The 25751-nt window shown below is 44.1% G+C and overlaps 1 protein-coding gene across 1 annotated transcript; it reads left to right on the top strand.

The window, feature by feature from the left end:
- LOC308043953 (monocarboxylate transporter 2-like) lies at positions 1 to 25521 on the top strand (the record flags this gene model as incomplete). The annotated part of the gene is made up of 4 exons (XM_080350367.1): positions 1 to 217; positions 16633 to 16776; positions 21540 to 22415; positions 25229 to 25521. The coding sequence occupies 4 exons, from the start codon at positions 1 to 3 to the stop codon at positions 25519 to 25521; spliced, it is 1530 nt and encodes a 509-aa protein (XP_080206493.1).
- Between the last annotated feature and the right edge of the window lie 230 nt (positions 25522 to 25751).

The raw sequence follows: 25751 nt of genomic DNA, 5'->3' as shown, positions 1-25751 counted from the left end.
ATGCCGTCCCCCCCTAAAGTGGGGCGAGCCCCCGGCCCGCTGGATGGTGGCTGGGGTTGGGTGGTGGTCTTCGGCGCTTTTATTTCTATCGGCTTTGCGTACGCCTTCCCCAAAGGTGTAGCCATCTTCTTCAAAGAAATCCAGGATTTCTTTGGCACGTCCTATAGTGAGATCGCGTGGGTCTCCTCCATCATGTTGGCCACAACGTACGGTGCAGGTGAGTAAACCTGCACCAGCCGCTGGGTGTGATGTGCTGTAAAAGCAGAAATAAGCCAGAAATCTCCACTCCGGGCCGGTGTACAGGGGAAGCAGCAGTGTCCATCTGCATGGGTAGTATCAACAGGTTTATTTTTGGATCTTGTTTCTAACGTTGTTTAGGGAAACATATCTGTATGCGGAGCCTAAAGGGCAGGTTTTTTGGGCGTAAATTGGTATTGGTGGGGATTTTCGAACAGACCTGGTGGTTCTGAAGAATGTCACTGGGTACAGTGGGGTGCAGGTGTCTTTTGACCACTCTGGGTGCCTTTTGGGCTTGTCGGAGACTCCAAATGCCTTTGCAAATGTTGTTTGTGACCACTTTGGTGCTGACATCCCCTTTATTTTCAGCTGGGGCCGCAGCATCTTTGTTGTTTTTAATAATTAGCCTTATTTCACTAATCCATGTGCAGGAAAATGCAGAAGCCTTTGTAAAGGAGTGCAATAACCTCTGCACACCAGAGACTGAGCTGCACAGCATGTCCCATTACTGCATGCCCTTCCCCAGCCACTCTGCTTGTTGCGGGCTGTGTTGGGAGATTTCTCCGACACTACAAGCAAAATATGGCCTTGGCTGCATCACACAGCACCTCCATCCCCCCAAACACTGGCAGTACCAGCTCTTGTCCTTGTCTGAGTGGCGAGGGGCTGGGTGAGCTGTTTCAAGAGACGCTGGCATCCTCCTGCCTTGCTTTGACACAAGTTGGGAATTTTGCACCCAAGAGGCTGTGAAGTAGTGGGGTGACCCAGACCTGGTGTGTTGCTGAAGGTAGAAGTGGGGATCCTCTGCCAGAAAACAGGAGATAACTTAGGAGAGCTTTCTGTGGGCATCAGTGGAAAAGCCCCAAGAACAGGCTGGTGTCAAATAGCTGGGTCTGCATTTCAGCCAAAGGTAAGCGTGAAGTAGAGCAATAAACAAAGTAGCTACTTGTTTATTGTGGCAGCTTGTAATTACAGCCATGAGGTAGCCGGAGTCAGATGTTTTTAGCAGTTGCAAAGCGGTGCATAGAACTTTACTCTTTTTTTTTTCTTTTTTTATGATTTTGATACCACTTTCAGGACTCAATGAAAAACTTGTGCTGCCTTTGATTAAATCTGCAATGGGTCGTAAACAGGAATCATACTCTGTAATTGCAGGAAACTTCATCAATATTTATCCTGGCTATTAAAGCAATTCTGAAAATGTTCTTTGTTTTCAAAAATGTATTTTTTTTTTTTTTTATTCCTTAATAATGCACTGTAGTGCTTTTTAGAGAGCAGTTGGTAATGAAAGATGCTTTCTAAAGGTCTGTAAAGTGCCAGCAATGCTTGAATCAGAGCCCATTGTAATCCACCCTGTTGTAACCCACTTGCAAAGGCTCGGCCCACTGAGAGTAGCTCTGCAAGGGCTGAGTTCCTATTTGATAACCCACAAGCGGAGCACTTCGAGGGCCAGACACAAGCCTTGATTTTAGGAAAATAAATCCTCTGCTCGAGCCAGTGCTGTTGTCCCAGAGCACCCCACTTGGCCTCCCTGATGGGATGCTGAACCCAAACCCTGGGGAGCACTGGGGCTTGTTATTAAATACAGAGAAAAAGCACTTCTTCCCTCAGCCCCAGCAACCTAAGTAAGCAGTGAAAAGGAAACAGCTGGGCTCTGTAGGCTGAACAGGAGCAAGAGGGCTGCAGTGGGGGTGGGAAGTGCTGCAGTGGAGGGGGAGGCAGAAGGACCGCTTGTCATTTAGATGTTACTTAAATGCTGTCTTAAAGGGTTGAGGTAAGTTATGTGGAATGTCTCTGAAGCAGTCAAGTGGGCCTATGGTTTGTGTGTGTTTGGTTGCCTACAAACAAGTGTCTAGGAAGCTGCATGTTTTAGAAGTCAAAGACAGATGGCTAATGTTTGGTACCAAAAGTGCATGGATGAGTAGAAGTTGCTGTAAATTTCATGATGTGGTACTAAAATTAGGACGTTGCTTGTTAGGAAGGCTGTGATTGAGGTTTTAGTATAGGTGAGTGTGCTAAATATGTCCGATGGAGAACAGGGACTGCTGTTCTCCCTGATGGCTGGTGACAGAACATTTTGCTGGGTCTTCTCAGTAGCTCAGGGCATCGTACAGTGTAAGCCTCCTTCCCAGGGAAATGCTGTTTCTTCTGTTGCACTCATCTTGGGTAGGTGTTGGCTGCAGCTCAATGCACTGTGACGATTGTCTCATGATTTCAACCAGTCTGCAGAAGTCACATTTTGGTTTGGACACCATTATCCATAGTGAAGCCGTGGGAAGCCCTGTTCTGCCATGGAGATGAGGGAGACCTTGGTGGAACTGCTCCAAATATCATGTCCATTCTGCACACTGCTGTGTGCTGAAGCAATATCCCATCACCTACCCAGTAATGCTGCAATAAAACCACCGAGGTAGTTACCTGTATGTTGGGGGCTCCCTGGCTGCCTCTGTGCGTTGTTGTCAGCTCTGCTTTGTCTTCCAACAAAAACATATCTCCCCACTGTCTGCTATGGCAGAGATGCTTCATGCCTGACTACAACTGAGCGCTCAGCGGATTAACCCTGGTCCTCTCAGTGCTCAAAGTCACTCACAGGGGTGTAGCTGGGGGCTTGAGCCTCTTAGGGTGCAGGTCATGGCCGAGGAGTTGGTGCTGGAGCAGGTGAAATGCTGCTGTGATTGCCTCTGCCTTCTCCCACCTGCAGGCTTTCCAACCCACTTTCTCTCTTTCTCTCTAGTGTTCAAGCCAGTGCTGTGTGCTCTGCACCTGGGATGTTGTAGTGCACTTTAATCCCAATTAGATGAATGCCTCCTGCCTTTTTGTAAGGAGCTTTAACTTCACCCTCCCTTATGCTATTATACAGTAATATGTGGGATGATGCAACTTGGCACTGTTAGACTTAATTGCAGGTGATTGCACCTTTGTAACTTCCCACTTGCTTCACAGTTGCTCATGGTTATGTCCATTTAACAGTCCTCCCCTCCTCTTCTCTGCTCTTCAATAAGATTTATGCCTGTTTGATTATCCCTCTCTCTGCAACGATCCAGGCTGAGATGCCGAGTTGCCCTATGGCTGCAGACAGGGCCCTGGTGGGAGTTTGCAGAACATGGAACAAATGAAACACACGTGCCCAGGAGTATCTTTAATGCATCTAATTTGATTGACTGGACATTTAATGCCAGACTGGGTTTGACTTATGAACGACTTCAGTGATTTGGAAATTCTCATTAAAGAAGCAGGACGCCAGTTCCTGTGAGCTGCCGAAGTCTTGCTCTGCTGCAGTGCCTGTTAGAGCTGTTAGGATGCCTGTGCAGCAAAGCTTCATTTACTTTTCTGAAAAACTAGGTAGTTGTTTAACTCTGGATTTTTGCTAATCTTTTCTGAAAGAAAAGAAATTCTAAAAATGCCAAAAGAAGCTTTCAATGTAATCCTGAGTAACAAGTGGAGTTTCTAAATGAGGTAATTATTGCCATGGCTTCTTTATTCCCTACCTTCCCAAACTGGTGGTGAGGCAGAATTGTCACAGCCTACATGGAGGTGCAGGGGTGCATGGGCTATAACCCGGCAGGAATGACGCCGGGTGCCCTGAGCATCTCCTACATGAGGTGTCAGGCCTTGAGTCTGGGGGAGCTGGAGAGGCTGAGTGATGCATTTGCATCACCACCACAAAGGAAACCCCCAAACTTGCCTAATTGCTCCTTCCCTCTGCTCCAGCAGCAGTGAATAGCCATGATTTGGAAGGTGCCAACCTAAATCAATGGCTTTCCTCCAGAGTGAATGGACTCTGCTGTCCCTCAGTTGAGTTCAGGGAAAGGCTGTAGCATAGCTGTCTCTTCCCTGTGTTTGGCCACGTCTCTGGGCTGTTGGTGGCTGTTGAAGCCAGGACTCAGAGCAGCAAGGCTGCTGCCTGAGCACAGGATGTGCCCCATGAGGACTGACCCGGCTGGTAGCCCTGGCTCCCTCTGTCCCCCTTTGTTCGGGGCCGCTGAGCTGCCAGCACTTGGGCAAGGGTGCAGAGGATCTGATGCTCTCACTGACAACAGCTTTTGTTTGCAAACATCCTCAGGAGACAGTCCTTCATTTCCTTGGAATGCTTGTTGGTGTGGGGACTCGTTTTTAGGTTGTGCTGCTTACTGTGTAACAGAGCTTATGTTTGCATTTCATAAATAATGCAAATGAAGCGTATTTTCGGAAAATACATGAACTAACCAAAATCTCCACTGGAGTAGCTCTGTTGACTTTGACAGCATGGGTGCAGATTTATGGTGAGCACCTGAGGCTTTGGTTTGTAGCATTAGAGCAGTGCCATGTTTTCAGACTAAGGCTGAAAAATCAGCAGCTGAGACTGTTTCTGCCCTTCACTTAATTCCCCTAGGAAGCTGTTTTACACCATCTAAGGCTCTGGCAATATATATTGCAGAAGTTTTAATGTGTCTTATCCCCCAGTTTCTTAATCTGAACTAGGTTGCAGAAAACAATTCTGTCACTATAATACAAGTAGTAAAACAGATTAGTGTGCAGTAAAGTGGATAGTCTGGACTTTATGATAGGGTACTTGTAGTTCTTGCCACTCTTCATGTTCAGCAATTCCACTTTTTCAGTTGCAGAGGGCAAAGCAGAAAGTTGATGAGTGAGGAGCACAAGGAAACATTGCTTTTCTATGGCCAAATCCTTGTCGACCTGATAGAGAAGGATTTCTTTGAGCTTGTTCCTTACGCCAGATGAGAAAAGTATTGCAGCACAGAGTCTGCCAGTTATTAAAACAAGAAACCAGGATCTGTCCATAAGGGACCAGGGGCAATGCTGCCATCCTCCCTGCAAGGTCCTTTCACCTGCACCTCTCCAGGTATCAGGCTCTGGGGGTGATGAGGACACACCAACATTGTCAAAATAAGGAGCATTGCAGGGCACCCGTCGTGCTGCTGTGTGCCCTTGGCAGGGTTTCCTTTTGCAAACTGCCTCCTTGGACTCGTGCTATGCCAACACAAGGCCAAAGGTCCCCAGGTCTTTCCTCCTGCAGGGATGGGTGTTGTTCAAGGAGTCAATCTTGAATAATATAATTGGAAAACTGCAAACCTTTGGTCTTCACAACTCCTGACTTGGGCTGTGTGCCCACGTCATGTTTGGGGTATCAAACCGAGCTGCCCTTTTCCCATTTTTAAGGGTAACTCATTTCAAGCCGGGCTATAGATGGGTCCCTGGAGATAAACATTACCCTGGGAAGGCAGGAAGCAGTTGAGCTCCCAGGAAAGAAAACACAGAAGCAATATTAATTTGATAGTAATTTAGTTTCCCTACTCAACACCGAGGGAAGCAGCCAAACATTCTAAAAATAAGAAATACTGATGCCACTAATTTAATAGCAGTAACGTTCTTGTAGGTGTTATGGACTCCTCTAGAGCTATAAGAGAGGTAAGGATCATGGGAAAAAGTAATGTCTTTTATTATGGCCAGCTGTTAGAGTGGGCCATGTGTGCCAGAATAGAGAGAATGATTTAATGCCTAGGACAGTGTATGCATTTTCAGGTGTTTTTTATGGTGACTGTGTGGCCAAAATGCTTGTTTCATCATTGTAATGGAACAAAAGAAGTCATCTGAGTGACACTCAGAGACCAGATCCTGACAGTTATTTCAGCTGAAAAGCTTGAAAAGCTGAGGCTATGGCAGGAGATACCTGACCTTTTATTTTTTTCCCTCATTTTGAAGAATCTCACTCTTTCTTTTGCGATTTCTGTGCAGCTGAGCCTTGTGCATGTTTGCATACAGATTGTAGATGTAAATATGTGCTGCTTCTGTTGCACCTTAATACATAAAAAGCTGAGTTGCATCAGGACCATGCATTATTTTTAGTCAGTATGTAGTGCAGCAGAGTTTTGGCCTCAGTCTCACGATACACTCCTGTAATATACCCTCCAAAATCCCCACATTGCTGTTCTTACACATCCAAATTTCTATTAAAATTAGGGAATCACCGTCTGTCTGTTTTGCCAAGACAGGAGCAGAGAGCCACTTCTTGTGAACACAAGAAAAATGAGGGCCTTTCTGAAGTAAAAGCCTTGTCCGGAAGCCAGCCAGTGTTTATTTCTCTTGTTATTTATTATTTATTGTTTTGTAGTTGGATGAAATGTCTGTAGATTTAATTCTGGATATGCTCTACAATTGAGTCTTTTCTCCAAAGAAACTTTCTCCCAGAGCTTGTAACTGCAAAATAGAGCATCTGCTAAAGCAGCAAGGAAGAGATTGGGAAGTTGAAAGTCAACCATTGACCTTGAACATTTAATCCAAAATTTTATAGCTGTATTTTATTACACTGCTAGCATGATAAATTGCAGTGACAGGTTTAGAAAGCACCTTACAGCATGCAGTGGCGTGAAGCTATATTAATAATGAGTTTGATTCTGCAGTTTTTAACTTAATCAAAGCTGCCAATGTTCTCTTCTGGTCTGGTCCAAACTTCATCAAAACCTTCTCTGCCTGCAGAAGAACCTCACCCAGGGTTCTCCACCCACCCCAAGTGCTTGCAAATATTTGTGAAGTACCACATTGGTAAAAGGGGAAACTGAGGCATGGGAAAGGAGGTGTAGATTTTTTTCAAGGCCAAGCAGCAAGTGGGTAATGGAACCCAGGCCAGGCCTCGGGAGGTGCAAGAACTCTGCCAGCCAGTTTTGGCTCAGGCATTGCCTGGGCAGGACGTGCCCTGATGGGTGGAGGTTTTATTTGCTAAAAGGTTTGTGACAGGGGAGGGGTGCCTGCCAAAGTTGTGCATTGCCTAGCATTTAGCAGTGGATTTTCTGTGTGTGCAGTCCCAAACCATGGGCATCTCCCTTGCTGCTGGGGAGGTTGCTGCTTATATGAGAGCAGGTTGGCCGTGGAGAAGATCCTATGGGGCTGCCCTCCTGTTTATGCAATAATCTCTGCAAGGCACATGTCCTTTTGCAGATACTGTGCTCACATGCTATTTCTACTGTTTTCATCCCCTGCTGCTGAGAAAGGAGATACTGGAAGGTGTGCTGGGGCTTTTTCTTGTTCTTTAAGAAACCCAGAGCCCCATGCTTGTGAGTTCCCACACAAGCGGCTTCACTCTTAAAATTCAAAGAGGTTATTATCCTTGTGTGTTTTGTGTGGGTGGTTGCACAGGGGCTTCCCATAATATTCTACAACATAAGCTAAGCAGAGAAATAAAAAGGTCAGTACCTGGTGATGGTTTGCACTCAGCCCATACAGATGCAGTGTGGATCTGTAGTGTGCAACCAGCTGCTCACTGGTCTTTCTAGGAAGTCCAGCACCTGTGTCCTCTGGGTCCCATGTTGTGTCTGACCACTCCATGGGATGTCTCAGTTACCCGAGGGTGTCTGAAATGACATGAGCATCTGCATCATCAACCCTTAGTGCTGGGCGAGGGTTATGAGAGAGGAGAGGGTGAGGAGGAGAGGACAGGTGATATTTGCAGTAGTGGATCATGTGTCAGCTCTCTGCTTATGTCCTTACAGCATTGGTTCAACAAAAATTCTCAAGTATGGCTTTCGCTAGGATTTCCCTAGGCATGTGCGTTTCCACCTGGAAATTTTGTGTAGGCTGAAACAAAAGGAATTTCTCTGTTTATCCACAGTGGATCCTGCCATCATGGCCCAAGCCCAAGTAGGTGCTCCCTGCATACCTGCAGCTCAGCTTCCCGGTCCTGGACTTCATCCTTTTGCTTATTGTCATCACCTCTTGGAGTACCATCAAGGGTCAATCAGCCACCCTGTGTCATTCAAACAAGATGTCTTCCCACACTGGGGCAATCCCTGGGGTAGCAGCACCACTATGATTGTGGATTTTGTTAAGAGAGCTGGGTGAGGGATGATTTGATTTCTATAATGGATAGTGTTGCAGATTCATATACTTCTCCTGACTCTCAGAGAGAACTCAAGCCCTGCAAGGTCACCACATATGTGCTTATATTTTTTATTTTTTTAAATAGCCCTGTTCTACTTAAGAGCGATAATAGCACTATAGGTTCAGGTGAAATATTTCTGTGTTCGTGGACTTGGTCACAAAGCTTTATCATTTTGCCCTTTGTTGGAGCTAGCAAGGTCACCAGGCAGCAGTAACAGAGATGTGATAGACTTAATAAAAACCAAGATTAATAAGAACTAGGAAAAAGAAAGCAAAGAGTTTTGGCTGGGGGGTTGTTAATGCTTTACAGGCAGGTGTTAAGCCCAGGAGTAAGTTACAATCCACTCCTCCAAATGAAGTTCAAACACCTGAAAGATTCTTCCCCAGGTCAGTACAGGATGTGTTTTATGTGCTGCCATAGGAAGGACTGAGAGTGTTGATGCCGACCATCCCGCAGCATTGCAGCGTTTCTGCCCCTGGATGGCTCTCCAGTGCAACTGGTCTATTGGTCAAATTATGCAGGGCTTCCAGGAGGTGGGCAAAGGCCTTTGGAGAGCATGTCCAGGTAGGGGCTGATCTGCGTGTGTTGAGACCGCTAAGGAAAGGCTGCTGGTGCCCAGGAACAGGTGTTTCAGCCATGTAGGGACCTCATGTTCTGCAGCTGGGCTTTACTGGATGGAAGGGGTAAAAGTCTGCCATCCTGCCCAAGTAAAATGTTAGTTAAAAAATTAATGGGAAAGAAATGAAAAACAACCCATGAAGTTGTGATCTTCTTAAGGTCAGTGGCTGTGATCTGCTGTGTAGGTGAGATCCAAACCTGCAGCCCCAGGGAACCACGGAGCACAGGCAGCTGTGTGCTCAGCACTTGAAATGCCACCCCCTTGCAAGAATGGTTATTTAATTGCCTAAATATGAAGTGACAAGAAGGACTTTGGCTCCAGCCCCAGTTTTGGAGCTGTTGGCCTGTGGCTTCTCTGCACGCTGCAGGAGCAGCATGTGTCAGCTGTATAATCTGGAAATTGAAATGCTGAAGCTCTGATCAGATAAGATTGCTGGATAAGGAAGAGGACTCTTTGTCTTTCTGAAGCTTGGGTCTCGTCTACTTTGTTTTTCTTTTTTTAAACACCAGGATGGTGCCGTGGCAAATGCACGTATTTCTGGTGGGAGTTTGGGGTCCTTGGCTTCTCAAGGTTGTACTGGGGGGCACAGGGGAGGGAAGGCTGTTGCAGCTTGGTTTCTGCACTGGATCATCATCCCCACTGCCTTCTCAGCTGGCTATGGTGCCAGTCCTGCATAGGAGACCCAGCACCACACGACCTGTCCCAACCAGTATGAACAAGTCATATGAGTCCAGGCAGTCTCTCTCAAACTTGGCTTGTGTATCTCACAGGGTTTGTACTGAAACTGCAGCATTTGCCTCAGCTCTAAGACCTGTTAAGGTACAGATCATTTTTCCCACCTGTGAGGAAGAAAGAGTGGCAGCTTCTGGTGACTGGTCGGCTGTTGAAGCTGCTATTGCATATGCTGGACTTCAGTTTCCTTATTTAAAAAATATTATTTGGAGTGCAAAGTAATACTAACAGAAGACATCAAGGCTGTTTAGGGGTAGACAGTTCTTTGGAAGCTGCCCTTTGAGGACTGGCAGAGGGGTATATGATACCTTGGCTGTCACCTGGGATGTTTGCTCACTGTTGCTTGTCCTCCAGCACCACTGTGCATGGTCATGTTGTCCCCAGCAGCACTACCAGAGGAAAAACCAGTTGTGTGGGGGCTCCTCAGCCATTGCAGGTGCAAAACAAACCATCTTACAAGCAGTTAAGGCTAATAATACACTGTATTATTGCCAGGTACCACCAGTTCTCTGGTGATCTGGAGCAGGGCTCATTTAATACGGGTCAGCTGGAGAGTAGCAGTTCTCCATGCCCTGGTGACAAACAAGGGCATGAACCCTCCAGGTCCTGAACCTTGGACTTCTAGCAAGGCAAACAACATGCAAGGCTGCAGGTTTTCCCATCCCTTTCCCCCTGCCTGTGCAACTGTGCCCCATGTTTTCCCCATGATAGAAAAGATAGTCAGCCATTGAGTTTTGCAAACTAAATTACTTGAATAACCTGCACAGCATCTGATACAGTCGATGAAAAAAAGCACATCTTAACAGTCTTTCTATCGTGATTAACAGAACAAAGAAGGAGCTCTTGCAGCAAGCGGCAGTGTGCTGTGAGATGCCCCACAGAGGCATCTCTGTGCGTCGTTACTGGGTGCTGATTGCTGATGCTGATCCCCTACTCCTTGAGAGATTGGTGGATTCTGGCACTGTGTTAATAATGTGGGGGCACTTGCTTTCATATGCGGGGTAATGAGGAGGTCGCTCTGTTACAATGGGCTGGTACTCTGGTGGATAAATTACGAGGCCAAAGGCAGTGCTGTTATTCCACCAAGGGAATGAGATTATTACTGAGGAAATTGCAGGCCTGCTCCTGTCATTGTTTTACTACTAGTGTAATAATAGACTTTGTTTTATTAGTATAAATGATTTTCCCCCTTTCCTCCCAGCTGAGTAAGCTCCATTCCTTCTTACACCTCCAGTGACTCCACATAGTCAATGTCAGTCATGTCATGCTGAGTTCTTTAGTATTATCTGTGTTTTCAGAGCAGTTTAGAAAATATTAACTGTCTGGGCAGTTCTTTTGGTGCTGACCAATGTCCCTGTGTAGTAACATCTCTTTAGAGATGCTTGTCATCGTGACAAGCTGGGATGACCCAGGGAAAGGCTGAGCTGCACGTTGCAGTCCCAGCAATGGGGGCATCCCAGTCCCAAATCTGCCATCACTGGGGACCATGCAGTGGTCTATTTCAAAGTAATGCTCTTTTATCATCTGCATGACCATCACATGGTCTTACCAGCAGAGGTATGATGTTTGCAATGGCTCAGTGCCACTTTACACTGTCAGAAGGTCAATCTTGTGAAATCTGGAAAAAAACCTACATTGGATGGAGGCCTCTGCATTGCAGGGTCTGTCTTTCAGGGTCTCAGCACTTAGATGCTTCTCTGAGAACCCTGCACAGAAATAATTCAGCAGAAATTTATGCAAGCCAGGTGCCAATTAAAAGGGAGAAAGCTGTTCCTCTTAGTGTTAAATTTTTAAAAAATTACAAACCTAACTTTACAAATAAGGAAGATATCTCCATCTATCTCCATCGTCTCCATCTCCATTATCTCTATCTATCTCTCTATATCATCTGTATCTCTATCTAGCTATATCTTTATGGTCAGAGGTATGAGAGAGAAGAATGTTTTAGTCCTTGTCAAAAATACATTGGTGTTTTGCATCAACACTGGAAGTTTTGCAGCTCATAAAAAATTCATAAGGCTTATTGAGGAAAACAGAAAGGCAATTCAGTTGTCTATTTTTTGAGCACTGTCATGCTTGCAAGAGTTTAAGCCAGTCTGGATTGATATTTCTTGTTAAATGCCAACTCTGTGTTATGATCCTCTCTGGATCATAGTTCAGCGGCTCAAAAAGAATAAATGACAAGATGGCCTGGCTTTGTGGAGGAGAAGGAAGGAGAGTCCAGGGTATTTTGCATTTTTTTTTTTTATGGTGTTCCAATCTCCTCTTCAGGGTCCTTTTCACTTCTGCAAACACAAGACTCAAGGTGAAAAGTAATTGGACAAGGTAACAAATGAGTTAGGGCTTGTTGTATTTCCCACTGGCGAGTTACTGTGTTTTACTTGTGACCAAGATCAGCTTCTCTGACATGGCCTTTCATGTACCAGCTAACAACAAATGGAAATCTGCCACAGGTATGAGAAAAGAGGAGCTTTATACAGGACAGGCACTAAACCAGCATGATTTATATGGACTGAGGATAGCACTTTACATTGCATTAGTCTTCCAGGAGTGCCCTGATCCCAGCAGCATCTTTCGGGGGTATCTGATGTGAACTGTTGCTCTGCAGACTGCAGAGCTCTTCTGCAGGCAGAACCCAATTTGTGTGCACCCTGCTCTGCAAGGGCTTGGCATGTGAAGGTATTTCTGAGCAGGCTGTCCTTGCTCTTACCCAGGGGATGATGGCAGCTCCATTGGAGACCTTCCCCCAACAGTGTCCTGTGAATCCAGCAGCAGGACAAGGCTCAGCATCCCCCTCTGCTGTCTCATGTAATCTCCTTGCAATGGATGATAAATTATCATTGTGGGTGGAAACTAGTTGGGAGAAAGGAAAGTGCTTGCTGGGCCGTGAAAGGGGCTGCCTTGTTCCATAAGGCTGGGTGGGTGGAAATGCCATCCCTTCCCACAGTGAAGCACTGTTCCTGTGTCAACAGCCTTGAGATGCAAGGGGGTGATTAAATTTTACTTCTGTTTCCTCATTAGAAGTTGCGATGCTACCATGGTGTGAGGTTGTGGGGACAGCGCTGGCTGGGTGACACTATCCCTGGCTGCTCTGGTCTCTGAGAAGCCAGGCTCTGGGGACATGCTCAGCAGCTGAGATGGCTTTTGCTCCTTGCCGTGGCTTTTCAAGGACTCGGACACCGTTTGTGTCGCTGCTTCTGCAATGTCAAGCCAGGTAAATGGCAGCTTTTTGAGAGCTTTGCCAGCTGTTTCTTTTGCCCTGTCCTCACCTGACTGTAAATTAAGAAGCAAAAATCACCCCAAGTCCTGTTAGCTTCTCGCACCGCTGGCTTGCAGGAAGGAAGGATGATTTAGTTTGGATGCCAGGACAGGGAGCTTGTGGTTCCTGCATGTTTGACCAGGCAGGTATAAGCAAATAAAGGTGCCTTGGGATCTAAGCTGCACACGTTGTTACAGTAATTGGTTTCTGTGTGGTAATATACTGCATCTTTATTCTTTTCATGCAGGCTGAATAACTGGTAAATGACAGGTCCCGCTTTTCAATTCCACCGTGTTTCCAGAGGCTGTCACACTTTTAATTTTTGCAATAGCTGCAAGCAAAGCAGTAACCGTGCTCCCTATTTCCCACAACTGTGGTGCTGGCTTTGTTGTTCCTTCTTAATTCCTCTGTCTTGACTTGAGCTATTTGATGTTTCCAAAGCTCCCCAGAACACTGTAGTTAAAGTTACCCAATGCTTGGTGCCTAATCAGCCCCAATGAGAGACACACTATAGGTGGCACGTGGCAGAGCAGGGCAGGAGAGGTGCATTTAGCTCTATTGGGTGTGATGCTGATCACTGAAGACATCTGGGCAGGGTGCAGGTGTACGTCTGTGCTTTGTATGCCTGCCCAAATCGGCAGGGTTTTGCGTGCTGAAGTGTGCAAAGCTATGTGACGTATTGCGTGCGCTGGTTTCTGCTGAGAGATGGGACAGCTTTTGAAAGGCTGCTCTGTTAAAGCCTATGGACATTTCTTTAGGTCCAAATGACTTAAGTGGAAGTAATTTTGAGGATGTGATTTTGCATTTGCTTCAGTGCATTTGAAAGGTCTGCTCAAGACTATTACAAAACCTTCGCCCTATGAGCAGCCGCTCAGGGAAGTTTGGTTTCCCAACTGTTTGAGGCCTTGGGTTGGATTCTCCGGTGTTTTATAAAGTGTAGGTCTAGCTGATGCTTTCCCTGGAGGCTGAGTGCTCACCATGGTCTTCGCTGTGTATTTTCCAATGGCTAGAAAGGTTTAATACAGATGCTCTGTTGCTGTTTTCTCCTCTAACTGGCTGCACTTAGTTACTTAGAGGTCTCTAACCCTCAGTCCTATGTGGGTGAGGCAGGCTTGCAGGGTCTGGACTTAAGGTTTCAGGCTACGAAGGAGAAAGGCTTATGCTGCTGTGATGGTTTCAACTGGTATTGAGTAATTTTCTTCATAGTAACCACAACAGTTGCTTCTGAAGATAATTACAGTTCCCTGTGAGCTGGGCTGAGCCCAGGCAGATAACACCTTCGAGACCACAGCTCCCCACCTAGGCTGGCAAACAAGTGGGACTGATTATCCCCCTGTAAAACTGGTAACGCTGCTAACAGCAGATGAAGGCTGTTTGCTAAAGGTCACACAAACCTGCTGTAAAGCATTGCTGAGAGATCACACAAGACAAGAACAGGGAGAAATTGCACTCTCACGGCTTAATAAGTGATTGCTGGAAATCTGGGATGTGGTTGAGGACACTGCACACTCATGGAGGGTGCCCCAGGGGCACAGGAAGGATGTTCTTATTTGTAAAGCCACTAATTGGGATATGAGCTTTTGCTTTCATATACTCCCTCTACCCATAGCCAAGAAGCAGAGCAGAGTGTGTCCCACCCCCTGCTCCTTCCAGCTCATCATCTGCTGTCATGGCCCAAACCCATCCTTACTGATGGGTGAAGCCAATACGACAGCTTATGCACTGGCGTGAGAGGCAAGTGGATTCATATTCCCCTCCTCCTGAGGTGGGTGTTGCAAGAGTGGGACATAAGTGAGCATTTGGTTTTACTTCTCATAGCTGAGGCTTCTTTCCCTGGGAGCTGCTCCAAATCAGAGCAGGAGGGGGGCCTTAGAAGAAATCTTATGGGCTTTAAATGCTCTGCTCCTTAACATGATACCCTGTAGTTTTAGAGCTAATGTGGAAGCCCCCTCCCAGGGGAAGAAGGTAATTGAAACCGCATTTTCTTAGTTGAGTAATTAGATTGATTCTGGAGAAATGCGGACATGTGGAAAATTGAAAAATATAAGAGTTGTGTGCCCTTAGGCTGCAGATGAATGTGTTGGTGCCTTTCTGAGGAACACTGGCTTGATCTGTTGAATTATGGGACATGCTGAGACCAGCTCAAGCATGATGCAAGTCCAGGCCTTGACCAGGGGAGGCTCAGTGAGAAAGGGGTCCCTTTCCTGCTGTGCTGATCTGACCTATGTATCTGTTTCCTTGGAACTTCTCATTGAAAACTGTAGTGCTCTTTGCAGCAAAAGGATGCATGCATGTAGCTACAGGATTAGGAGAAAAAACTCTCCACATAATTATATACTCACAGAAATTTTAATTGAATGGCACATTTGATGTGACCAACTCACAGGTCACTCAGTTACAAGGATGCTGCAAGACTGTGTTGATGTGTATTTCATTTATGAGTGTTTTGACCTTACATCTACTGGGAAGTATTTTACATGTTACAGATGTAACGATGAGCTTTATTCCCTAGATTAAACTGGTCATACCTACTGGCTGTTATTCTTGCACATTCTAACAGCTGAGAACTTGTCTGGATGTTGTCAGACATGCTGAGGGGATATTGGGTCTAGCTCCTGTTCTCAAGTGTGCTGTAGTTTGCAGGGTCTGGAAAGAGCTCTGGCACTATTTCTGGATGAGATTATTTAAACAAAGGTAAATACACTTCCAAATGGTTCTGTGGTGAGGTTGATTCCACAGTCAAACTCTTCAGAGTTGCCTGTAAGTTTAAAATACCGGTTTCTAGTAATTGGTATGTGGACAGTGTGGCCTGTTCTTAATGGCAGGAATGAAGGCAAACAAGCACACTGGGCTCTGGAACACCACTGCTGTGTGCTGAGTAGCACCAGAAATAGGCAGGTAAGATAAGATACTAAATGCTGCCTATATTCCCCTGCTTCGTTTTCATTATCATTTTTGCAGCTTTTTCCTTCAGGGTTTTTGACTAATATAGAATCTTTTTCTTACATCTCATCGCTTGACTTCTGGACCATTCTTTCCTGCTCAGTTTTGTTTCTCTCATTCTGACTTCTCAGCCTGATTTAACTTTGAAGTTGTCTCTGCTTCAAGCAGGAGGTTGGTCCTGAGACCTTTGAAGTCCCTCCAACTTTTATTATTCTGTGATTCTGGTTTTTACTGGTCCTCCAGCTAGTTGAAACTACTATGCACAAGATCTCCCTTCTTTCCTCCTCTGCCCAAAGCTGCTGGCTTGTTATATTTCTCCAGATTTCAATTCTTCCTTTCAGTGTGCACGGTCTTTTTAAAGTCACTTCCCTCTTTCATAATTTTGCACTTGCCTGAACCACCTCTTCACATAAATGCAAGACCAAACTGGTTCCTTTGAGCTTTGGCTAATCCATCATCTCAAACTGTTTTTACCTACGTAGACTGCCATTAAGATTTAATTAACAACTGTTCTTGCTGAAGCTTCAGTCCTGGTCAGCAGGGTTGGAATTGCATTAAATAGAGTCATTAAAAATGCAACAGTATTCATGATATCAACCTTGTAATATGAACCACTGCTTTGTGTATATGGTTTAGCATCATAATAAATCAAGAAGCTCCGAAGTTGGAGTCATGTGTTCACCTAGTTTGTAATTGCCATTTGCCTTCTCTGATAACATGTTAAAGTCCTGGTGGCAGGAGATGTCACCGAGTACACAGCCACTGTGTGGCATGGGACATGCTGCCATCTCCACACAGTGCAGATCACCTTTCTCCCTTTTTCCATTCTCTTCCTGAAGTCACCCTAGAAGCTGTCAGCAGCACCTCAGGGACACTGATATTGCAGAGTTTTACTTGCTTTGTGTCAAACATGCCCTTCTGTCAGAAGATACCTGCCTCAAGGACTGTTTTGCACTCTTTCCACAGGTCCCATTAGCAGTATTTTAGTAAACCGCTATGGCAGCCGACCTGTGGTTATATTTGGAGGCCTGCTCTGTGGTGTTGGGATGGTCTCAGCTGCCTTCTGCACCAGCATCCTGCAGCTCTACATCTGTGTGGGATTCATTACAGGTAAGAGCAAAGTGTCTCCTTTCCACCCTCACTTGAGATTCACTTCTGGTGGCTTGGGCACCCCCACTTGGGGCACCTCAGACAAACGCAGTGGGAACCTGGTGGGACAGGGGTCTTAGCTTGTCAGCTGTTCCAGATGAGCTTTAGCAAAGAACATATCCCTTGCTAAGCGCCGTGTTCCTGGCTGGACATTGCATGCAGGATCTTAGCAGGTCTTTGCAGCTGAGTGCTCTCGGCCAGAGGCAATGGTGAGAATGGACATCAGTGCCCACAGCTCCCACTGAAGCAAATGCAGGTTGACTGCTCTCTGCCCTGGGCAGGGCCAGCCCTTCAAGATACAAGTGCAACTATAAAGAAAGCACACGTGTTCCAATATAACTGTGCATTATATTCCCTCTATGAGATACATGAAATGAGATTTCGGGAGTTTGCTTTGGTTTACTTGCCCTTTGCTTGCTTGTGAGGTTAGGAGGTCCTTTATCTGAAAATAATAACCATATTAGTTGATTGAAAATGTGCAGTATTCTCCATATTGAGAAAATAATAACTATATTTCCTTATTGAAGTTATAATTTGAGTTTTCTATGTTGAAATATGAATTTCCATATTGGGAACTCAAGCAGGAGAAGGCATAGGCTCAGTCCAGCATCTTTACAGCCTGCAGGTGCTGGGCTGTTGTTTTTAAAGGTAGATGGATTAGAATTCTTCTCCTGTGTGATAACTGTAAGCATTTTTGTTTGATTGTTTTGGCTAAGGGGCAACCAATGTTTCTTCTAGTGCAGCTAGGACATCTGCCTGAAATCATGACACAATGAGTTCAAAACTGGCTTTTGAGGTTCAAAGTGTGTGTTATAATGAATGTTCCCTATCTCTCTGCAGGCACATTAAGTGTTGCTGCTTTCTGAACATGAAAAGTGTAAGCTCAATATTTAAAATCAATACAAGCAGCCACTAGCAAAGTAAATTGGTATAGAAAGTTTGTCATCCCATTCTCCTACACCAATATTGCTTTATTAAATCTTTACAGTAGTGAATAAATCCCCATGTAGGATTCCCTCTCTTAAACCTTACTCTTTTGAAGAAGAGTCACAGTAATTAGATGAAACTGTGGTATTACTGAATGTATAAATCTTGCAGATTCCTTGAAAGAGATTCCAGAAACAAAGTGGTGCGAAATAAAAATAACCAATGTCTCCCATAGATAAATTCCATATTTATTAATGCATGACCTTGAATTATTCCTTCATAAACAAATGTCATCTAGCAAGTTGACTAATGCTGTATTAGCAAAAGGAAACTGTAAATTCTTTGCTAAAAATGTATGCATTCTGGTGAGCAGAAGGTCTCAGACAAGGAGCAGTGCTGGAGGGAGGCACCAGCTCCTTTTTTCAAAGGTACTTGTGTAAAAATGTGCCAGGAGGGAACTTTGTGCCTAAGCCCAATGGACCTAGGGTTTATGAAGTCCCTGCTCTTTTTTTGGTCCGAATCTGGTGCACTGCCCATCCCAGCAAGTTGATAGTGCCAGCAACAGGGTACAGGGGCAAAGCTGCCCTCATGTCTCCCTCGTCTTTAACGCTGTGATGTTTCCTCAGAGCAAAGCACATTTCTTGTTTTGTACGTCTCTCCCTCTGCTTGCTGAATGAGGACAGCTGTATGGATCAGGTCTTACCTAACAAACCATCATTTCCAGGCATGGCGTGCATGTGCCAGGGAAGGAATATTAATTTGACAGAGAGAGGAAGATGCTTGCAATCCTGCTAACATGCTTGATGCCTCTAATTATGCCTGAAGTGTTTTTGCTGGTCAGGCCTAACATGGAAGCATTCAAGGGCAATTATGGAGCTGCCTGCTCGTCACGCGGCTGAGACAGCATTACTGTACGAAGAGAGAGACTTCTGTGCAGGAGATTAGTGATGACTGTGAAGCAACCTGTAAATACCTCACTCTTTCTAGCCTCCTTCCTACTATCCTGAAAAGGAAACAGACTGACATAAATGACCATGTTCATGTAATTCACAGACATGAAGATAAAAATAATGTAGTTGGTACTAGGAGGTCTCTGCTACAGTCCTGTGCCTTTGGCATATTAATAGGAATCTCTGCAGAGGAGCAGAGCAGGATGTATCTGTTTGTGGTGGAGGGATTAGACACGGCGATCGCAATCGCTTTCTTGATTTTGTCTTTTTCCATTTGCCTGCAGAGCCCGATCTGGGCTCTGCTGTTGGAGGCAGCTCTGAAGCAGCTCTGTCCTTGATGGCACCGAGCTGGGGGCGGCACGAAGCACTTTGCCTACACTGTAAAACCCATGTTCTCTCCCTCACTTGTTTCCCTGTAGTGCTTAGGAAAAGAAATGGTGTTTGCAAGCTGTCAAGCTGGATAGATGCCAGCCTGGATGCATAAAATAGGTGTTTAGGCATGCAACCTCTTCTTCAAGTCGTCAGCAAATTTCAAAGCTAAATACAAGACAATAACAACTGGTCAGAGTTTAGTTCAATTAGACCATCACAAAATAAAATGGCATCCAGGGTGTAAGACATTGACTAATGCGATGGGAGTGTTACCTCAGCTGTTAATGTTGACCATTGAAATACATGGTAGGTTCTTCCATTGCTAATAAAGTAAGAACAAGATCAATAGCTACACGGCTCATTCCTGAACCACCAATTTCCTTCTAATACGAGTGAGATGTATTTAATCTAGGGAAGGACGCTCTTTCTGGCACAAGCTTGCTTCTATTAATGCAATACCACCAACAGGCCTCTCTGTCATATCCCCAGGGAGAAAATGTGGTTGTATGAGTAATGATTTCAGCCATGAAAAAGCTGCTGTAGTTTCTGAAAACTGGAATAAAATGGATATAAATATTTCCAACTAATGTCAGCCAAAAGCTTAAAGTAAATTGAAATTCCAGTCAGTCAATTTGAAACTCTCCAAATTTAATTAATGGGAAGAGCATGAGGTAATATTAAATTAGATTTGTCTGACTGGCAAATTAATGTTCACATAATAAAATATTTGAGCTGATTATTGCTTAAGTGGATAGCTGGCATCCAGTTTCATTTTCCTTTTCCACACAACATGTGGTAGGTCCCTACCAAAAATGATTCTTTGGAAATAATGGTTCAGTTTCTGCCCTTACCTACCAGCCTGGGAAATACAGAGTTAAAGCAAACTCTGATCCACTGTGTTGCATCTTCTTAGGTGAAAGAACATGCATCGCTCTATCTGAGCACCATCAAGGGCGTTCTCTAACCAAGGCTGTGTTTTTTGTCCATAGTTCTTGGGTCAGTCCTCTCACAGAGAATAATTTGGCCCCTTAGGTATTATGAGCAGCCTGCACTTCCCAAAGACATGCCCTACCAAATATATGGACTCTCTAGAAAAGTTCATGCTGAGAATGTCTTTCATAGCAAGATTCATTTTAATCTGATGCCATTTCAATTTATTTTTAATGCTGTAAACTTCCAATTATTTTTTTTTTTAAAGAATCTTAGACTTGGCAAAAATCATAATTTTGTGAAACAATTCAAACTGAAGCTATCCAACATCAGTTGAATTCTGCTGCATCAGTTGGGTTCTACTCTATCAGTGACTAATGATAGTGTTCCTTAATTAATTTTGAGGACCTTGACCTTTCTAAATTCTCTTCTGTAAAGCAATACACCTAATTATGTACTGCACAGTTAAACAAACTAATTATATAGAGTAATGAACAAGAAAAAATCTGCATGACCCTGTTTTCAGGATTCCTGTTCTCTGGTATAATCACTTCAAGGATTACATTTCTGCTTTGTTCTAATGTGGCTCATTCTTTCCTGGATGATAGGGTGGAAAATATGTGGCATGATTTTGAAATGTCATTTTTATGGAGTTCTGAAAATTTAACTTTTTAAGGAAATACTGAACACCATAGAAATGTTTGAAAAGAAGAGATGATTATATGCTAGTTCTCTCAAACAGAACCACTGAAAGTTGAGACCATCACAGCATTTGCTCTCTCTGCCTTCAGATTTCACCTGTGCAAGAGAAGCTGGCTAACTGAATTAGCAATGCAGATTGATAATACCATTTAAATATCTAAATGCAATAAAAATACATTTTAATTAAAAGAAACACTCTAGGGTCCTGTTTAATTATCATCCTCAGTAGCTCTTTTGCTGTGCACTTGCAGACCTCTTAATCTTTTGCATCAGACCTGAGTTGCTCACACCACCACGAGTAGCGGCTGAGAAGGGTGATGTTATTATCTGTGCAGGTCTGTCAGCCTGGCCGCAGTGCTGGGTACCCACCACCCGTGGAAGTGGTTGTCAACCCCAGCCATGCATGGAAAGGATGCACTTGGGTGGTTAGCACTGTCCAAGCCATAACAACCTTCCTCAAATTGGGAGTTGTAATTTTTTTTTAACAGATACTTCCTTTTCTCTGACAAGGCTGCTGTGTCTGGACAAAACCAGCCAGCACTCATTGAGGGTATTCTTTCAATTTATTCTGAAGCAAACTCTTTGTGCTAGGTTTGCCACCCTAGAGATCTGCAGTGCAAAATGAAGGGTGTTCCCTGAACAAAAGTGTCTTTCTGGGGTCTGGTTACCCAAATGCGGTAGCAAGAAGCTTAGGGATATCTTGAGCAAAGTTCGTATCCAGACTATCATGTTGAAGAGCCACCAGTGGATCAGTTGTCCACGGATGTGCCTAAAACAATGAGCTGAGAATAAACAGGTCTCGGATCTTCCTTTGTGTATCTCAGCTATTGTTCTGTGTTCCAGGATTTGGCCTTGCCCTCAACCTTCAGCCGTCAGTGATAATAATAGGGAAATACTTTCTGAAGAGAAGACCCATTGCAAATGGCCTTGCTATGGCAGGCAGCCCTGTGATGCTTTGCACCCTGGCTCCTCTCAACCAGTTCCTTTTTGACAATTTTGGCTGGAGGGGCAGCTTTTTAATTCTTGGGGCAATTTTATTAAACTGCTGTGTGGCAGGAGCTCTCTTCCGACCCATCAGGGCAGCCACAGCGTCAGTCAAAATCCAGACAACTGAGGAAGGGAAAGGCACTCTGAAAGAACAGGACACTAAGGATGCCATGGAAAAGAGTGGCCCCACGAATGTCGCCACGGAGACCAAAACAGAAGAGGAAGAAGGAAAGGACTGTTGTGAAAAAATCAATCAGTACCTTGATTTCTCCCTCTTTAAGCACAGAGGGTTCTTGATTTACCTGATCGGAAATGTACTCATGTTCCTGGGTTTCTTTGCCCCCATTGTTTTTCTGGCACCCTATGCAAAGCACATCGGCATTGACGAATATTCAGCTGCTTTCCTCCTTTCGATTCTTGCTATCGTGGATATGATTGCCCGACCTGCCACTGGCATCATTGCCAACAGCAAGTGGGTGAGGCCACGAATCCAATACTTTTTCAGCTTCGCTATTACTTTCAATGGCACCTGCCACCTTCTGTGCCCTCTGGCTTCTGGCTACAAGGGGCTTGTTGTTTACTCCATCTTTTTTGGCTTGGCCTTTGGCATGGTTTGTGCCATGCTTTTCGAAACCCTCATGGACCTCGTGGGAGCTGCCCGCTTCACAAGCGCTGTTGGCTTGGTCACCATTGCGGAGTGCTGCACGATATTGCTGGGACCGCCTATTGGAGGTGAGTGTAATTTCTTCCTCTGCTTCCACTGAATTGTCACTTATATTTAACCTCTTGCAAGCAAAGTTTGTGATATTATATGTGTTTTCTCTGCTTCCCATGCACAGTTTTTCCACTAGTAATTGGACTGAGAAGGCAGGTCCTAGGTATCTCCTGCAGCATTTCTTCTTTACTATTTTCCATGTAGTCCGACAGTTGAAGTCAAGAGTTTGCAGAGTGATATTTCAGTCCCTTATGCCTTCAAATACTTAAACTGAACTTGCAGAGTGGGACTTGTGCAACACCAAGAACCTCTCCTCCTGGAGAGCCTGTTGCAAAAGGCTGGAGTTGACTGCAATTTAATCACGGTGAAACACAACAGTTCTACGAAATCTTCTTGTCAACTCAGACCAAGTATTTGCTCTTTGTCTCTAAGGCTCTGAGTAGTTCCACTTAAAGATTTCAACCATCTTAGAATATCTGATAGATTTAAGGCTGTTCCAAAAATTAAAAAAAAGAGTTTATTTTGGATGGCATGGTTTGAAATATCAAAAGACAGAGACCCTCAGATGTCCATGCTGACAATATTGAGCCTCCAGCAGGGCTTATAGTCATCTCCAAAGAAGTGGGAGCAGAGACCTCCTGTGATTTCAACAGCCTCCACTTCTTTCCCTCTGTAGCTTGTGCTCACTTATTTTTCTGTCATGTTTGGAAGACACCATATTTGAATCTGGCATTTGGTTCAAGTACAGCCCTTACCAAATCCAAGCCGTCTATGAATTAAATGACTTTATAGGCAACATCTGCTCGGTGTATAGATACCATCCTATCTATATGCCCTGTCCTGCAATTAGCGTTTCACTTGCAAACAAGCTAGAATAACTGGTTTGGTAAATGATCACCTTTAAATATGCTAAAATGTTTAATTAAGTTCTGTTTGCTTTCTATATTTGGATATATACAAGTTAAACTCTGCTAATTCTTTTGGTATGACAGTATTATAATAAATTTAAGAATGACCAGAAAGAAGGTAGTTTTAACCCATTTCCTGGATTCACAACTGAGATCTGACTACTACTCTCTATGACACATTTTACAGAACCATTTAATTCTTTATATTACTATAGGAGTTCATACAGTGTGACAGAAGCAGCTGTATCCTCTTGCTGTCATAGAGATTCATAATTTAATTAATGACAAACAAAAGAAAATACAATTTTAAACCAACCATTTTCTGAATTATATAGTTTTCTGTGTGGAAGATTGAGATAATGACCAGAGGCTGCTAATGAGACTAAAGCAGTTCTATATGTGATAATCAGTAATATTAGTTTTGTAGGGTTTTTCCCCACCATTTTAAGAAGCAGCAAATTTGTTGGTTCTTTGGCATTTTAATAACCTACTGCAGGGTTCTGCTTTAATGAACTAAGTAAATTGTTCCCAGTGTGTTTTATGACTTTATCTTATTCTCAAAGGAAAAGAGGCAAGACTATCCTACTGTTGAATTTTCCAATACTCTACTCATTAAAACTCTCATTGAAACCTGTTTAGGAGACCTCTAGGTCATCCTGATTAGCAGAAAAGGAAAAAATTGTTGCAATTAGCATTTGGTTGATGTTTCACCAGTAACATGAAAAATATAGTGCATTGAAAATGTGTTCCATGACATCTAGAAATGATCCAGGAAGAACTGTTGACCCAAACCAGTTAAAAAATATTATTTTTGTGATTCTGTGAAATCTATTTGGTGGCCATAAAATCCCTTGTTAGTGTAATGCAGTGGGATGATTAATCATCAGCTTTTCAACATTAGGGGTCAGTCAGGAAGTAATTAAAGATCCCTCTTTTTAAGGAGGAGAACATATTCCAAAAAGTCAGAGAGCTGATGGATGATGAGCCAGTTTCAAGGAGGACTGTCTGTACTGTGAAGGCCAGGTTAGGAGTGGGTCTTACTTTAATTAGGATTTGGGATGTTAAGAATGGTCTCTGTTGCACCAGTAAATGGGAATTAATGCTCAGGATCATAATCCCAATAAGATTTGCATTACATTTTGACATAATGGAGAACACTGACATTTCAATTAAGCCGTCTCCCTTCAATTACTCTGTAACTCCATAGCAGAGGCATTAACCTTTGAGAGGAACCTATCACGTTTGTCTTGGCGTTGAAATTATCTGACATTGACAGCATCATCTTTGCTTTCCCTGGAACTAACGTTTTCCACTTCCACACAGTGCCCTTTCATCTTCAGATCACAAGTATAAATGCAGAAAGGGCAGCTGTGACCAAAAGCTGAGTCCCTTCTGATGCTGGTGAATGACCCATGGTGGAATAAATTGAGTCTTTGTCAGGAGTCCGAGATAAGACCCAGTGGCCAGGTGTCATCTCATGAAGGTTTTCCTGAAAGCTGCTGCTTTTGCTGGCACGCTGAGGACACCAAGTCGAATGGACGTCCTTGTAGCTGATCATTGGAGTCAACTGGAAGACAGTCTTACAGACGCTGTGATCAGAGGACTTAGTTTCTGCATGGAAAAAATAGGTGTGCCTGAGAAGTCCAGACTTTTCAATGTAGGTTCTTTGTCCCTTTCTACTTAACTGTACAAAGTATGGGTAGTATTACCTGTGTCAGTGTTAACTACCCACAGGCTATATAGTGAAACACTTGAAAAGTATTTGCAAGATCAGAGTATTTCTGGGAGAGATCAGAAATATAGAGAATGTCTTATCCTAAAGCCACAAATATGTCCCTTTGTATTTAGGATCTGAAAACACAATATTATTGCCTTCATCTCTAAGTTTCTTTTCCTTTTGTTTTTGAATAAATGTTTTACAGGAACTCTCATCGATACCTTTGGGGACTATAAATATATGTTCATTAAATGTGGAGTTGTGATGGTCCTAGCAGGAACCTTCCTGTTCATCATGAATTATTATAATTATCGTATGCTTGCCAAGGAGGAGAAGGAAAAAAAGGCAAAAGAAGAGGACCCTAAATCTGTAAGGACAGAAAATGAAGGCAGAAATAACTGGAACAAAGAAACCACACAGGATGGGCCTGAGCTGGAACCTTTAAGAGAGGAACAAGGAGGACTAAAAAAGGAAGTGAATGGCACAAATGAAGTTTAAACCTGTTCTTGTGGGCTGAATGGGAAATTACTTCTGGGTTACTTTCCCCAGCTGTGAAATCTCACTATGTTTTTAAATTTTGCCCTATGCTGTGCCATGTGCATCCTCTTTGTTGTAGGACAAGACTAGAAGAGAACAAGTCTAGTTTCTTATAAAGTGCTGTGACACACCGTGCAGCATCCATTTGTATACCAAAGGTCCCACAACGTTTTTCTTCAGATATTTCACAT

This window comes from Nesoenas mayeri (genome assembly GCF_963082525.1).
Source record: "Nesoenas mayeri genome assembly, chromosome: 10".
Classification (NCBI taxonomy): Eukaryota; Metazoa; Chordata; class Aves; order Columbiformes; family Columbidae; genus Nesoenas; species Nesoenas mayeri.
The sequence above is the reverse complement of the archived record's forward strand: the minus strand, read 5'-3'. Positions and strand labels throughout refer to the sequence as shown.